Source organism: Acomys russatus, chromosome 8 (assembly GCF_903995435.1).
Source record: "Acomys russatus chromosome 8, mAcoRus1.1, whole genome shotgun sequence".
Lineage (NCBI taxonomy): Eukaryota > Metazoa > Chordata > Mammalia > Rodentia > Muridae > Acomys > Acomys russatus.
This window is the reverse complement of record NC_067144.1, coordinates 5,693,461-5,707,464: the sequence shown is the minus strand read 5'-3', so window position 1 is coordinate 5,707,464 and position 14,004 is coordinate 5,693,461. Positions and strand designations below refer to the sequence as shown.

General features: G+C 48.8%; 1 protein-coding gene across 1 annotated transcript; it reads right to left on the bottom strand.

Annotated features, from left to right (window-relative positions):
- Nucleotides 1-85: 85 nt before the first annotated feature.
- On the bottom strand, nt 86-10,498 carry Eif2b5 (eukaryotic translation initiation factor 2B subunit epsilon). The gene is made up of 16 exons (XM_051150709.1): nt 10,298-10,498; nt 8,696-8,820; nt 7,664-7,849; nt 7,406-7,583; nt 7,241-7,321; nt 6,897-6,974; nt 6,110-6,422; nt 4,287-4,432; nt 3,911-4,052; nt 3,692-3,793; nt 2,918-3,025; nt 2,663-2,753; nt 1,979-2,102; nt 1,290-1,415; nt 625-735; nt 86-476 (listed from the first exon to the last, which is right to left on the bottom strand). Exons 1-16 carry the CDS (start codon nt 10,481-10,483, stop codon nt 417-419), a joined length of 2,157 nt encoding a protein of 718 aa, XP_051006666.1. The 5' UTR covers nt 10,484-10,498; the 3' UTR covers nt 86-416.
- Nucleotides 10,499-14,004: the final 3,506 nt, after the last annotated feature.

Below are 14,004 nucleotides of genomic sequence, written 5' to 3'. Positions count from 1 at the left end.
GCCAGGGGAATCAGGTAGCAGAGCACCACCTTGTGGGCACCTCCACGTCAGATCACAGACTTTCTTTACTGGCTGAGCAGCGGAGTTGGAGAAGCCCCACACACCTTTCTTTAATATTAACAAACACAAACAGCAGAGAGGGCCAGCTGCTCCTCACTGCTCCCCAAGGGAAAGCTGAGGCACAGGCACTTCCTTTTGCCTGCTCCTAACTGCAGGGTCTGTCTGGATTTTCCCTAGCGTTTTGTTTCAGTTTAAGCTCCCTCATCCTGACTTCAGTCACGGTGAGAAGTGTCATGGTTGCCAGCAGTAGGAAGAATACTATAGCTGCAACTCGCGTTCCGTTCTGTCTCAGTCTGTAGTGGCCATCCATGCTTCTGTAGCTAGCCAGTAACACACCATGGAGCTGGCAGTCACCGTCAGTCATCTTCAGATGACTCCTCTTCTGCCTCTTTTAGCCACTGGATGAACCTCTGCAGCTGGAAAGAAGCAGAGGGGAAAGCTGCGAGGGGAGAAACATGCATTGCCCCTGTTCTTGTTAGTGGACAAATGGTTCTGACCACCAAGTCCCTAGAGTTTAGGGCGGAGGGCTAGGGCACCCAGGGAGCACAGGACAGCCTAATGTACCTGTCGATTCTTGCGCAGCTGCTGGCCTTTGTCAGTTATGTCTCTTTGGCTGAACCAGCTCAAGATTGTTTCCTCAGCCAAAATCTCCAGCTGGTAGAAAGCCATCAGAACCTACAGAGTCAGCAAAGGGGAGTCTCAGGGCCCCGCCTTCTAGCAGGGACACAGCAGTATAAAGGTCTTAGCATCTCTTCCATCATCTGCATCCTTCCACACACCAAATAGCCTCTCCAAAACAGATAAATGAGCAGCCATAGTGGTACCTGCTTGTAATTCCAGCACTTGGGAGATGGAGGCAGGAGGATTGGGAGTCCAAACTGAACTACCCAACAAGTTCAAGGCCAGTTTGGAAAAACACCAAACACCAAATCAGCAGCAGCAGCAGCAGCACCCACCCAAAGAAGAGAGTGAGCCACTCTTTTCAGTACCGAGACCGGCAGGACTTAAGGAGCGCCTGCTGAAAGGCTGGTCAGTGCAGCCTCAGAGAGGAGCAGCTGCCTGGCTCTCACATTGCACCACTCCAGCGGAGAGCATGATACATCCCAGGGACAGATGGTATGGGAACAAACTCAATGCTAGGCTCAAGTTAACCCCAGCTTTGTGCCTGTGGGGTCATGAAGGCCTGTTTCACGGCAAATGCAGGGCAGGAAGCTTGCGATGCCATTCACCTTGGCCATGGAAGTGACAAGAGTCTCATGCTCCACAAAGAAGTCCTCAATGGCTGCCAGGGCTTCCAAATGGTCAGCTGCACGCTTTATGTATTTCCTAAAAACAGGGCTCCAGGCTTTGAGCAGCTATTGGGGGGGGGGGGGAAGACATGTGAAAATGTATATATTCCTTGCCATGCCCGACCTAAACAACAAGAACAATCAATAATGATGACACGGAGGACAGAGGGAGATGAAGAAGGCAGTATGGATCATTTGGGAGGGGAAGAATTGTTTAGACTGTTTGATCTGTGAGATGGGGCTTTGCTGTGTTATCTTGGCTGGTTTCAAAGTCCTGGGCTCCAGTGACTCTTTTCCAGCAGCTTCCTTGCCCTTGAACTACAGACATGTTCCTTAATCGCCAATTGCAGCACTATTTCTGAATGTCCTGTGGGGGGCCTGGAATGCTCTCAATCCTGGAGTCTCAAAGAACATTCAGTATTAAATATCACTGGACTCTGGACTGCTCCTCTAAAAACCAATCACCTTCCAAAACAAGGAGAAGGAACCCAGACACAATCCCGACCTCCCACCCGCCCCGCCCCAGGGCAAGACTCCCACCGACTCCTAAAGCCTTTTAAGACAAGCACTGCAAAGATGTTCAGCTGCCTCCGCACAACCCCTTGCACCTGGCCTCAGTGTTTGCTTACAGGAAGCAGCAGGGCACAGTAGCGGTTTGGGTCAAGCAGAGAATCCATTTGTTGCAGGGGGAACTCCAGGACCACATGGCTCAGGACCTGCATCACTTCCTTTAGGCTGATGTTGTAGGCATACCTGTGGGAGATTAGTGTGTGCTGTGGTTAATACTGATGGGCCAGCTGACAGGGTCTAGAACCACCCTAGTAAATGAATCTCTGTTCATGTGTGAGGTTTCCAAGTGGGCTGAGGTGGGAAAAGCCATCCTAGGTGTGGGTGACACTGTTCTCTGGCTGAAATGGAGGAGGAGGAGGAGCTGTGCACCAGCACTGTCTTCTGCTGTGGCACTGAGGATGCCACGTGACCAGCTGTTCCTGCTCCTGCCACCACCAACTACATCCTCAACTTGTGAGGCAGAGCCAACCACTCCCTCCTGAGATGCTGCTTCAGGGCTCTGCTGCAGCAGAAGCCACCACTGCAGCACAGCTGCAGATCACGGCCTCTCCGCTCCAAGGCTAGGAGGACAGACAGCACCCTGGAGGAGAGGAGAGCTACAGGGGGTAGATACTGGTGTTCTCCTTGCTCCAAATGCTCCTGGCCTTCTAGCTGGTCTCCTATTGTGGGAAGAAATGCTTGGGAAAGAAGATCATCATTCTTGGAGCAGCCCAGAGGAGAAAACGGGCAGATGTTACACTTACTTGAGAGAGTTGATCTCCAGGACTAGATTATCACAAGAAATATTCTCCTCTCTACCTCGCTGAAGTGTTCCCAGGACTTCGTTCTGGAATACTAAAGGAAAGAACAAATTCACCGTCCCAGAATGCTTTGCTTTAAATCTCTCATTCTGACTTTATACCAAAGCCTTTCCGGGAGGAACTGAGGTGTTGGAAAGCTGAAATAAGCCAAAAATAGACTTTCTCACTTTGTTCACAGCCCTGCTCCCAACCACTAACCTTTGATGTCATCCAACTGAGGGGACCCTGCTCGGCTGTCCAGCTCCTCAGAATCCGCACTTCGCTCGCTTTCAGTCTCACTTTCATCTTCCATGTTGATCGTAAGTCCTAAGAACAAACAGAGGAGGAGCCAGTGAGACAGCTTAGTTGGTGGAGGGCTTGACTGGCTGGCTTTGCTCTCTAGCGCACCAGATCAGGTGTTGTATGCATGCCTGGGATATCAGCCCTGAGGCAACAGAGACAGGAGGATCTGGAAGCTCCAGGCTAGCCGAGGTTACTTCAGGGATGGGGAAGGAGGTCGATGAGATAGCTCAGTATGTAAAGGCATCCGCTTGCCTCTACTTCATATCTCTCTCTCTCTCTCTCTCTCTCTCTCTCTCTCTCTCTCTCTCTCTCTCTCTCTCTCTCTCTCACATACACACACACAGTTTAAAAAAGACCAAAGCAGACCCAGGCACTGACAGTTAACAATATGTGTCCTGTCAGTATAAAGTGAGGATCCAACACTAATAGAATTCCAAGGCATTCAAAGTTCTTAAAAATATCCAGGGCTGGAGAGATGGCTCAGAGGTTAAGAGCACTGTCTGTTCTTCCAAAGGTCCTGAGTTCAATTCCCAGCACCCACATGGTAGATTATAACCATCTGTAATGAGATCGGGTGTACAGGCATACACGTGGGCAGAATACTTATATATAATAAATAAACAGATCTTAAAAAAAAAAAATCTGACCTCCAGATGAGGTCAGAGGCAGGCAGGTGTTGGTCTAGCTCACCCCATAGACTCTGCCGTAGCTCCTCCTCTTCCTGCATGTCCCCATCCGCAGCTTTCCAGAGGTATCCCTGGCCTTCAGAGCCAACTTCTGCTGGATTGTAACCTGGAAAAGGCATTGACCTTTGAAGGCCCAGCAGCAGTAGCAATAGCAGCCGCCTCCTGACAGGCTTTTCGATGGGGGAGAGATGCACAGCTGCCCCACACCTGTCGAGCCTCACACCTTTCAGCTTCACTTTCTCCTTTTCTTGGTCAGCCCCAGAGTCATCACTAAACTGGCCATCATCTTCGTCTTCCTCTGCATCTGGAGGGTGTAAAGAGATCACCGAGCCCTCAGGCAGGGTGATATCTGGGCCCACAACCACCTAAGAGGAAAAAAGGACCAGTGGCACAGACTTAGCGCATGAAGAACTATATCTTTCCAATCAGAACAATGCTTTTCGTTTTTTTCTGGTTTTATGCTAAGCTAAGCAGAAGGTCAAAAAAACTTGGGCCTTCATTGCAGGCTTATTTACAGGGGGAGGGAAATATGGTTCCTGTTGACTTGGCACAATCACTATGCAATTCAGGGACTGTACAAGGTCTGGATCAGGCCTTACCTGGGAAGTGAGGACACAGTGTGGGTTCAGTGTAACTCGTTCCTTGACCTCAGCTTTGTCACAGAGCAGAGACTGGTATATTTGTGCTCCAGCAGCCACTCGAACTCCCTGCCACAAGTAGGCCTGGTCCAGCACCACATTATCACCTGGCTCAGAATGAGGAGGACTTCCAGTCACTCAGGGCTCCACATTAAAAACAGAGTCCTTCACAGAGGACAAGGCTGACTGACATGAGCCCCAGCTCCTGCCCAGCTCTGATACTCAATCTGCCAACATTAGAAACAGCCAGTCCCTTCCCAGGTCAGCCAGAGAGAAAACTGACCATCTTCTATGAAGTTTACAATGACTTTAACTCACATACGGCTTAGCGTGAGACCCTTCAGGGTTCCCCAGAATGAGCTATAGACCTTATGACAGTCACGTCCATGTCTGCAAGGAGAATCAAATGGCTCTGCCCTCTGTGGAGCACAGCATGCCAACCCTGCTGTTGTCCTTTTAAAGAGCTGGCACTATTACAAGTCTTCAACCAGTGTGAGTTGTCAGGACCATAGTTATGAGAGAAAGAACATGGAAAGGCCTGAAGAGATGGCTCGGCAGTTAACACCATTGGCTGCTCTTCCAAAGGACCTGGAATCAATTCCCAGCACCCACATGGCTGTTCGTAACTGTAATTCCAGTTCCAGGGAATATGACACCCTCACACAAACATATATACTGGCAGAACACCAATGTACATAAAATAAAAAGTAAGCAATTTAAAAAACTATGGAAAACCCACAACCATAAAGCCCACATTCAGGTCCCAGCACCACCATACACTAGAGGTTACTGGGGCAAGACACCCCAAGAACTAACACATCGCAGAAGCCCTTTGTAAACTGCAATGCTTGCATAGGAGTTATGAGTCCATCTAACTCCAAATGTGAACACAGAGGAGGGTCCAGAATGTGAAGAGCCTCTTAAGAGTCACAGGCCAGCCGGGCATGGTGGCACACTCGGGGAGGCAGAGACAGGAGGATTGCTGTGAGTTCGAGCCAGCCTGGTCTACAGAGCAATTTCCAGGATATCCAGGGCAACACAGAGAAACCCTGTCTCAAAAAAATCAAAGCTGGGAGTGGCGATGCATGCCGATAATCTCAGCAGAGGCAAGTGGATTGCTCTGAGTTCAGAGGAGTCCAGGACAGCCAAGCTGACACAGAGAAACTGTCTCAAAAAACAGAACAAAACAAAACAAAAACAAAAACAGAAAATAAACAAAACACCCAATGCTGGCCTCAAAGCCCCTCTGGCCTTTTTTGTTTAAAATAGGTTTCAAAATATAGTTCCAGGCTGGCCCTAAATTTATAATCCTCCAGTCTCCATTTGTAAGTATGGGCCAACACTGGGTGTGGTGGCTCATGCCTTTAATCGCAGCACTTGGGCCTCTGTAAATTCAAGGCCAGCTGTCTCAAAAAACAATCAAAAAGTCTGTGCCAATAAGCACAAGGACCCCCCCCCCCCAAGATTTAGTCAATTTAATTTTATGTGTGTGTTTTGCCCCCATTATGTATGTGCATGTTTGGTGCCTGAGGAGGTCAGGAGAGGTCACTGGATTCTCCTGCACTTGAGCTGTGAACTACCATATGAATCCTGGGGCCCAAACCTGCATCCTCTGTAAGAGCAACAAGCACTCTTAAGCACTGAGCCACCTCTCCAGGCCCGCTAGTCCTTTGCTAAGGTGTCCTTATTCATAAGGACTGTCCCTGATGTCCTCCCTAGCTTCTGGAGGCTCACTCTAACTCTGTGTCTGTAGGACAGAGGCTGGACTCCCCACCTGTGCTTACCAATGTGGCAGTTAGGCCCAATGACACTGTTGGTGATGGAGCAGTTGCTGCCAATGACAGTGCCAGCTCCTAGAAGCACATTTTCCTCCAGGACGCTGCCATGGCCCAGGCTGACTTCAGGTCCTCGGTAGATATTGTGTCGGGAATGAGTGTAATGCTGTGTGGTGCTGTCAGTAAAGTTGACTTCCGGAGTGAGAGGGTAGACCCATCGGCGGATGACGTCAGCACAGACAGCTGAGTACATGTGTAGGTTGGAGACCCGGGCACCATATTCCCTAGTTGTCACATACAAGTGGATCTGGTTTCCCAGGATCTAAACGAGGAAAGCGAGAGAGAAAGAGAGAGAGAGAGAGAGAGAGAGAGAGAGAGAGAGAGAGAGAGAGAGAATATCACCCAATCAAGCAAGATAGGAAGACAGTCCCTAAGCACAATGCCTTTCTAAGCCTTTCAGTGCCTCTCACTGACATGTCAAATGGCCTGAGTTTTCTTTTTTGATTGTTTTGGTTTTGCAGGACAGGGTTTCTCTGTGTAGCCTTGGCTGTCCTGGACTCACTCTGTAGACCAGGCTGACCTCAAACTCACAGCGATCCGCCTGCCTCTGCCTCCCTGAGTGCTGGGATTACAGGTGTGAGGCACTGCACCCGTCGGCCGGAGTTTTCTTTCTGGATGGTTTCTCGCAGCTTTCTAGCTATCTTCCTCCCTTTCAAGGCTCAGTGGAACAGATAAGGAACCAGTTACCAGAACAAGATAAACCATTTCCTCTAGAGGTTTGGACGCCTTTTCTCACCTCCTCGTTCACTAACAGGCCTCGAACAAAATCATCTCGAGTTTGGTAGTCAAAATTGTCTGTGAAGAGCTGGGCTACCTGTGGGGGAAAGCAGGGTGTAGTAAGGTTAAATACTTTCTCAGGAAACAAAGGTAAGTCCTAGAGGGCTATCAATCGCGTAATAATTGGCTATGGAATAAAACCCCAGGTTTGGTTCCCAATATACTGGGAATGAGATGATAGTCCCTCTTTGCTACACAACAAAAAAAGAAAAGAAAAAAAAAAAAAAAAAAAAAAAAAAAAAAAGGAGAAGACGCTTATGTTGGCTGTGAAGGGGAGCAGCAACAGAGCCTGGAGGAGCTCACCTGAGGAGAGCAGATGCTGATGTGACAGTCCAGTAAATCGTATCGAATCTCCACTCCATCCCGACTGCCCTGGAACAGGTTCTGTGCAGAGAGGGTGCAAAGGCGTAGATTCATCTCTCTTCTAGTCCACCCCCCTCCCACCTGGATACCCAGACACCCACTCACCAGAGGAAAGGAGAAGCGCCGGAGGCCTTGGGTCTTCTGGAAATGCAGCAGCCGGTGTGTGGTTCCATCCACAGCTACCACCACGTTGTCTTCCTGGCAGCGTGTAGGGTGGCTTGGGGACGACTCTTTGAAGATCATTGTCATCACAGACACATTTTTTTCTAGCTTCCGCCTCAGCCTATAAAGAACAGGAGGCACAGGAGTCTTATGACTCTGCTGGTCCCCAAGCCTTGTCCCTGCCATCTTCCCCACCCTGACCTGTGCTCCTCCAGGGCTCGGGTGATATTGATATTTGAAATAATATCTCCATATAGCAGAAGGAAGTCAGAGCGCACCAAGGCCTTGGCGTCCACGTCACGGAGGACATCTCCGAGTGATCGGTACAGCTCTGATGTGATTATTCGAACAGTGTTGGGGGATGCAGGATGGCACCACTTGGATTTCCTGTTGGAAAGGCGACGAGAGGAACGGTAAGTCAAGCCAATGACCACAGACCTGACTTTCAACCTCCCTTCAGCATTCATCTTCTCGGTGGCTTTTCTGGGTCCCTGCCAGCGTCCTTGACTTCAAAGAGGCCTATGAACCATAATGAATGGTTTCAGCTTCCAGGGTCATTAGTTTTATGTGTTTGAGAAATAAGACTATTTCCTTTCTATACCTGGACTCCTGTCTTTAAATGTGAGTTTGAATGAGCAAATCTTACTGAAATCTAGGGCATGAAAGGACTTCTGGGAACACATTTTTCATGTCATCTTTTTTTTCTGTTCTGAAGTCTCTACCGAATTTAAACACAGTGACATGGAAAATGTAATATATTGGTCTGTATTTCCCAAACTCATAAATTTCAGGGCTCATTCTTCCAAAACTTTAACAAATATCTGTTAAGAACTTATTGTGGGCTCGAAACTAAGGTGGGCAGTGGAGAGATAAGAGTGAAGCCCTTGTCCTTGGGGGTCAGAACAGACAATATCTGGGAATTCAGTGGGAAAATTAAGATGTCCTTCCAGGAACATAAACACTGGAGCCATCAAAAAAGTGAAATTCATAGGACCAAACTTTCTAAGACTCAGAAAAACCACATGCCAGCCTTTAATTTTTTTGTCACCAAAAAACCTCAAGGCAGAGGGAGAGCTCTGACAGCTTACTTCAGGAAAAGTGGAGGAAACACCAGACCTCCCATGAGATTTGAACAGACACAGTTCTTTCCTCCCCCCACGTCTTTTCATTGGCATATCCATCCCGAAACAACTGGGAAAAGATGGCAGAAAAGCGGACATTTTGGAGCCTTACAGTAAGTGTTCCTTGATCTGTGCAGCCTTCCAGCAGCAGAAGACAAATGTTTCCTGCACACCCGTGGCAGTCAGGAACTCCAGAGTGTAGTCAATTAGGGCCACATTGGCCAGGGGCAAGAGGACCTATGGGGCAGGGTATGAAAAGGTCTTAGGTTTTCTGCAGCAGCATTACTCCTTCTATCAGTGTTTCCAGACAGACACTACAGCTTTCTTTTATTCTTTTATTCTAAAGTAAACAGGGGCTGGAGAGATGGCTCAGAGGTTAAGAGCACTGGCTACTCTTCCAAAGGTCCTGAGTTCAATTCCCAGCTACCACATGGTGGCTCACAACCATCTGTAATAAGATCTAGTGCCCTCTATACATGCAGATAGAACACTGTATATATAATAAATAAATAAATCTTTAAAAAAAAAAAAAAAGGGCTGGAGAGATGGCTCAGTGGTTTAGAACGCTGTCTGCTCTTCCAGAGGTCCTGAGTTCAATTCCCAGCAACCACATGGTGGCTCACAACCATCTATAATGTGATCTGATGCCCTCTTCTGCAGATAAAGCGCTCATATACAATAAATAAATAATAAATAAATAAATCTTTAAAAAAAAATAAAAATAAAGTAAACAGGCTCCTGCTTGTGATATTCATGGAATGCTCTAAGGTTCAGTCTCGATCCTTGGATTTGGGCTCAGAAGGCACAGTACCAGACACAGATATTATAGTAAGTCAGTCCTGCAAAGGATGAATGTTGGCCCTACATCATAGATCCAGAACTCTCAGCACTAAGGTTTTCTTCCCATAAAAGGTCCTTTTACTGCCATTAGAGTCACCGACAATGAAATACTTGTTGAAAAGGAACAGCCATAAGCCTAAGAATTTTTGTTGTTGTTTTCTTTTGTTTTTCAAGACCGGGCCTCTCTGTGTAGCCTTGGCTGTCCTAGACTCGCTTTGTAAACCAGGCTGGCCCCGAACTCACAGCGATCCACCTGCCACTGCCTCCGGAGTGCTGGGATTAAAGGCCTGCGTGCGCCACCATGGCCGGCTGCCTTAGAATTTTTTTTTTTTTTTTAAGTCAAAGGCAAATCCCTGTTTGAATGGACTATGCGTTGCTGAACGACCAGCGTCTGCAAGCCCAATGGCGATTTCCTATGTCTAGGTAATTCCGAGGCTGATGGCAACCCATTCTGTGCCCCCTTTCAGTAGGTGGAAGTTAACTAGCCTGTACCAGATCCAGCCTTTTCTCTTTTAGACATAATACCATCGCCTTTTCTGAAACAGTTTCTTTAATTGCCCATCTCTCTTCTGCAAGGCTAAAGGCAGCGGAGGGTCCTCTTGCGCTACTAAATCTTCCCTGGGAAGGCTCCTCTCAAACGCTGCTCCTACACGCAGCCCGCTCCATTCCTCCCAAGGCTGGGCGGACAGCCCTGCGGGAACCCAGGTTTGCTAGCCACTCATCCGGTCGGAAAGTCATCGGAGTTTCAGTCAGTCCCTCCACCTTTCCCCTAAGCAGATAAACCCAGAGCACGCTCCAATAACCAGCCGCGGCGCCAACCTGCAGCCCCGCCAACCCTCCAGGCCCGCCGGCTGCTCGCGCGCGGGGCGCTCACCCGAGGCTGATCCTTGGAGATGGGGAAGAAACGGCGGTTGAAGCTATCTGCCACCAGAACAGCCTGCAGGGGCGGTGGAGGTTCTTCCTCCGCACCTTGGGTTCCTCCGCCACCCGGGCCGCCGCCGCCACCCCGTTTATTCGCTCGGCCAGCCGCAGCTCCATGTACCGCCGCAGTGGCTGCCATCTTCCCTCGCAGCCAGCACTTCCGCAGGGAGACTGACACGGCACGCAGTAGGGGACAAAAAGAGACTTAGCAGTCAAAACGCGTAGGCGTGCTCGAAGGAAGGGATGCGCATGCGTGTACCCAACAGGAGCGTGGCTAACCGTACTGGGTCAGTACATACTGGCCATACTGGGTGGTGCCTGCGCTGCGGAGGGGTGGGAGCAAACCGAAGTCAGACACTGCCAGGGAGTGCTGTTGGGATGGGCGAGCTAAGATGGCAGCGACCTGAGGGCGTTTGTGGTCGCCCGCAAGGAATCTGCAGCTTCCCTGCTCTGAGCATAATAAAATCTGTAGTTCTCGGGGGCTGAAGAGATCGCTCGTCGGTTAAGAAGAACACGTACAGGTCTTACAGAGGGTCCAAGTTAGGCGCCCAGCACGCACACAGTGGCAAGCAACTACCCACAACTGCAGTTCTAAGGTGTCTGGCACTCTTTCGACCTCTGAGGGCACTGAATTCCTTTGGTATACATACAAGCTGGCAAAAACACTCATCCACATAAATCTGAAAATACAGTGTAGCTCTCCATTTGTTTTAGAGTGATCTAAGGGGATCTGATGCCTGTGGCAGGGAATCCATGAGCTGCACAAGTAACGGAGGTCGGGGCAAGCGGTAATTTTTTTCTTTTTCTTTTTTGAGACAGGGTTTCTCTGTTATCTTGGCTGTCCCCGATTCGCTTTATAGACCAGGCTGGCCTCGAACTCACAGTGATCCGCCTGCCTCTGCCTCCCAAGTGCTGGGATTTTTTGGGGGGGGGGGGGAGTTTCAAGACAAAGTTTCTCTTTGTAGCCTTGGTTGGCCTGAATTGGCTTTGTAGACTAGTCTGGCCTTGAACTCACGGAGATCCGTGGGCCTCTGCCTCCTGAGTGCTGGAATTATAGGGGTGCACCACCATGCCCGGCACAAGCAGTAAATTTTTACTAAGCGTGCACCATAAGAATATGGGTTATGGCGCACGCCTTTAGTCCCAGCACTTGGGAGACAGAGGCAGGTGGATTACTGAGTTCGAAGCCAGCCTGGTCTACAAAGGGAGTGTAGGACAGCCAAGGCTACACAGAGAAACCTTGTCTCAAAAAACCAAAAAGAAAAGAAAAAAAGAAAAAAGAAAAAAAGAAAAAAGAAAAAAAGAATATGGGTTAAGGCCAGGCGGTGGCGGCACATGCCTTTAATCCCAGCACTCAGGAGGCAGAGGCAGGTGGATCTCTGAGTTCGAGGCCAGCCTGATCTACAAAAAAAAAAAAAAAAAAAAGAAAAGAAAAGAAAAGAAAAAGATTATGGGTTAAATTACACACACACACACACACACACATCACTCCCAGCCCCCACCCCTAGTACTGGAAATACAACCTAAAGCAAGAGGCATTTCTTTTCTTTCTTTGCTGGCCTTGAACTCACAGAGATCCACCAGCCTCTGCCTCCTGAGTGCTGGGATTAAAGGTGTGCGCCACCCCCTACCCCCTTCAACAGGCAGAGCCAGTGAGTGGAAAAGCTGGCGCTGGAAGTCATATGGTTATAGTTCCACAAGTGTTCTGCCATTATCATGGGGATAAAAAAAACCGATTGCTTCACAAGGTCCAGTTAAGCCTATGACAGATAAGGCTGGATCTAAGAAGAGCCGAGAATTGAGCAGGACTTGGGCGTAGTAGCAAGCTTTCCAGGCTGGACGCTGAAGCGGAGCAGCAGGTTTTGTTAATGAAGCTGGGCTCGCCGTTTATAAATCAAGCCTAACGCAGAGGAAGCAATGGCAGTCAGCCTGGGCGTATTTCTGTCAAGCCAAGACTTCCAGAAAGTCGCGCCCATTCATTACCAGAACCCCTGCTAATCCCACAGCCAGCAGCTTTCAGCAACTTCCACCATTGCTTCCTCCCGCCTCCCCCAGTCTGTGCTGCCAGTGTGCCGCTATGCTTAGATTTCTCGTGGAACCCAGAAGCCTGTCATTTCGTTCTTCGCCCAGTTGATGGGGGCCCTATGAGAAGAACATTTGCTTTTGAAAACGTTAGTTAGAGAAGCGCTTGGTAAAAAATTTTCAATGAAATCAGTCACATAAGGCATGCATATGCTTCTAACACCGTTTGGGACAGGAGGATCGCAAATGGAAAGCTAGCATGTACCGTCTGGAGGACTGTTTGGTTGCACTACAGATTTACATACAGAAGAGAAAGAAAAACGTGCGCTGTGGGACTCTGTCTTCTCCTGAACACAGACTCTCGCCCACTCAAGGCTCCATGAACTGAGTCTAGCAGCTAGACGGTGTGGCTCGTGAAGCTGGGCAACACTGCCCTCTAGAGGACAGTGTGATGCGCTGTGCCGTCAGCAGTTCCCACAGACTAAAAAGGTCTTTTTTTTCCCTTTTCTTTTCTTTTTGGTTTTTCGAGACAGGGTTTCTCTGTGTAACCCTGGCTGTCATTTGTAGACCAGCCTGGTCTCGAACTCACAGCTATCCGCCTGCCTCTGCCTCCCAAGTGCTGGGATTAAAGGTGTGTGCCACCACTCCCGGCTTTTTCTTTTCTTTTTTTTACTTTTTTGAGACAGAGTCTTACTACATAGCCCTGATGGCCCTGGTACTCAGTGTAGAGATCAGGCTGGCCTCGAACTCACAGAGACCCAGACCCACCTGATTCTGTCTTTTAAATGCTGGGATTAAAGATGTGTACCACCATGTCTGGCAAGTCATTTTTTATATGTAGATTCCAGGACTGTGGAGTAGGAGCCAGACACATCCATGGTGTATGTGGAGGTCAGATAGTAATGGATTATTATTATTCTTTGTTTGTTTATTTTGGTTTTTGTGGTTTTTTGAGACAGGGTTTCACTGTGTAGCCTTGACTGTCCTGGATTTGCTTTGTAGATCAGGCTGGCCTCGAACTCCTAGTGATCCACCTGCCTCTGCCTCTGCCTCTGCCTCTGCCTCTGCCTCTGCCTCCAGAGTGCTGGGAATAAAGACGTGTGCCACCACAGCCCAGCAAAGGATTATTATTATTATTATTATTATTATTATTATTATTATTATTATTATTATTATTATTATTATTATTATTTGGATTTTCAAGGCAAGGTCTCTCTGTGTTAGCCTTGGCTGTCCTGGACTCACTTTGTAGACCAGGCTGGCCTCGAACTCACAACGATCCGCCTGCCTCTGCCTCCTGAGTGCTGGGATTAAAGGCGTGCGCCACCACAGCCTGGCAAAAGGATTATTTTTATATTCTGAGATTCAGACTCAAAGACACAGAGACAAGGTCCCTGAGACAGCATTGTCCAGCGAAAGAAATAATGACCCATTGAGCCAGCCCAGGGTCTCCCGCCCAGAGAGGCAGGAATTACAGGTAGAGTGTGAAGTTGTGCTTGGCCTGCTAGTTACATCCAACTTCCCCCAAGGAGTGTGTGTCCTCCAGGAGAAGGCTATGATGTGAAGAAACAGGGTCTAGTGCCCTGGCTTGCTCACTACTGTTGCTGTTTTATCTTTGAACATCCTGAGTCCTGGATT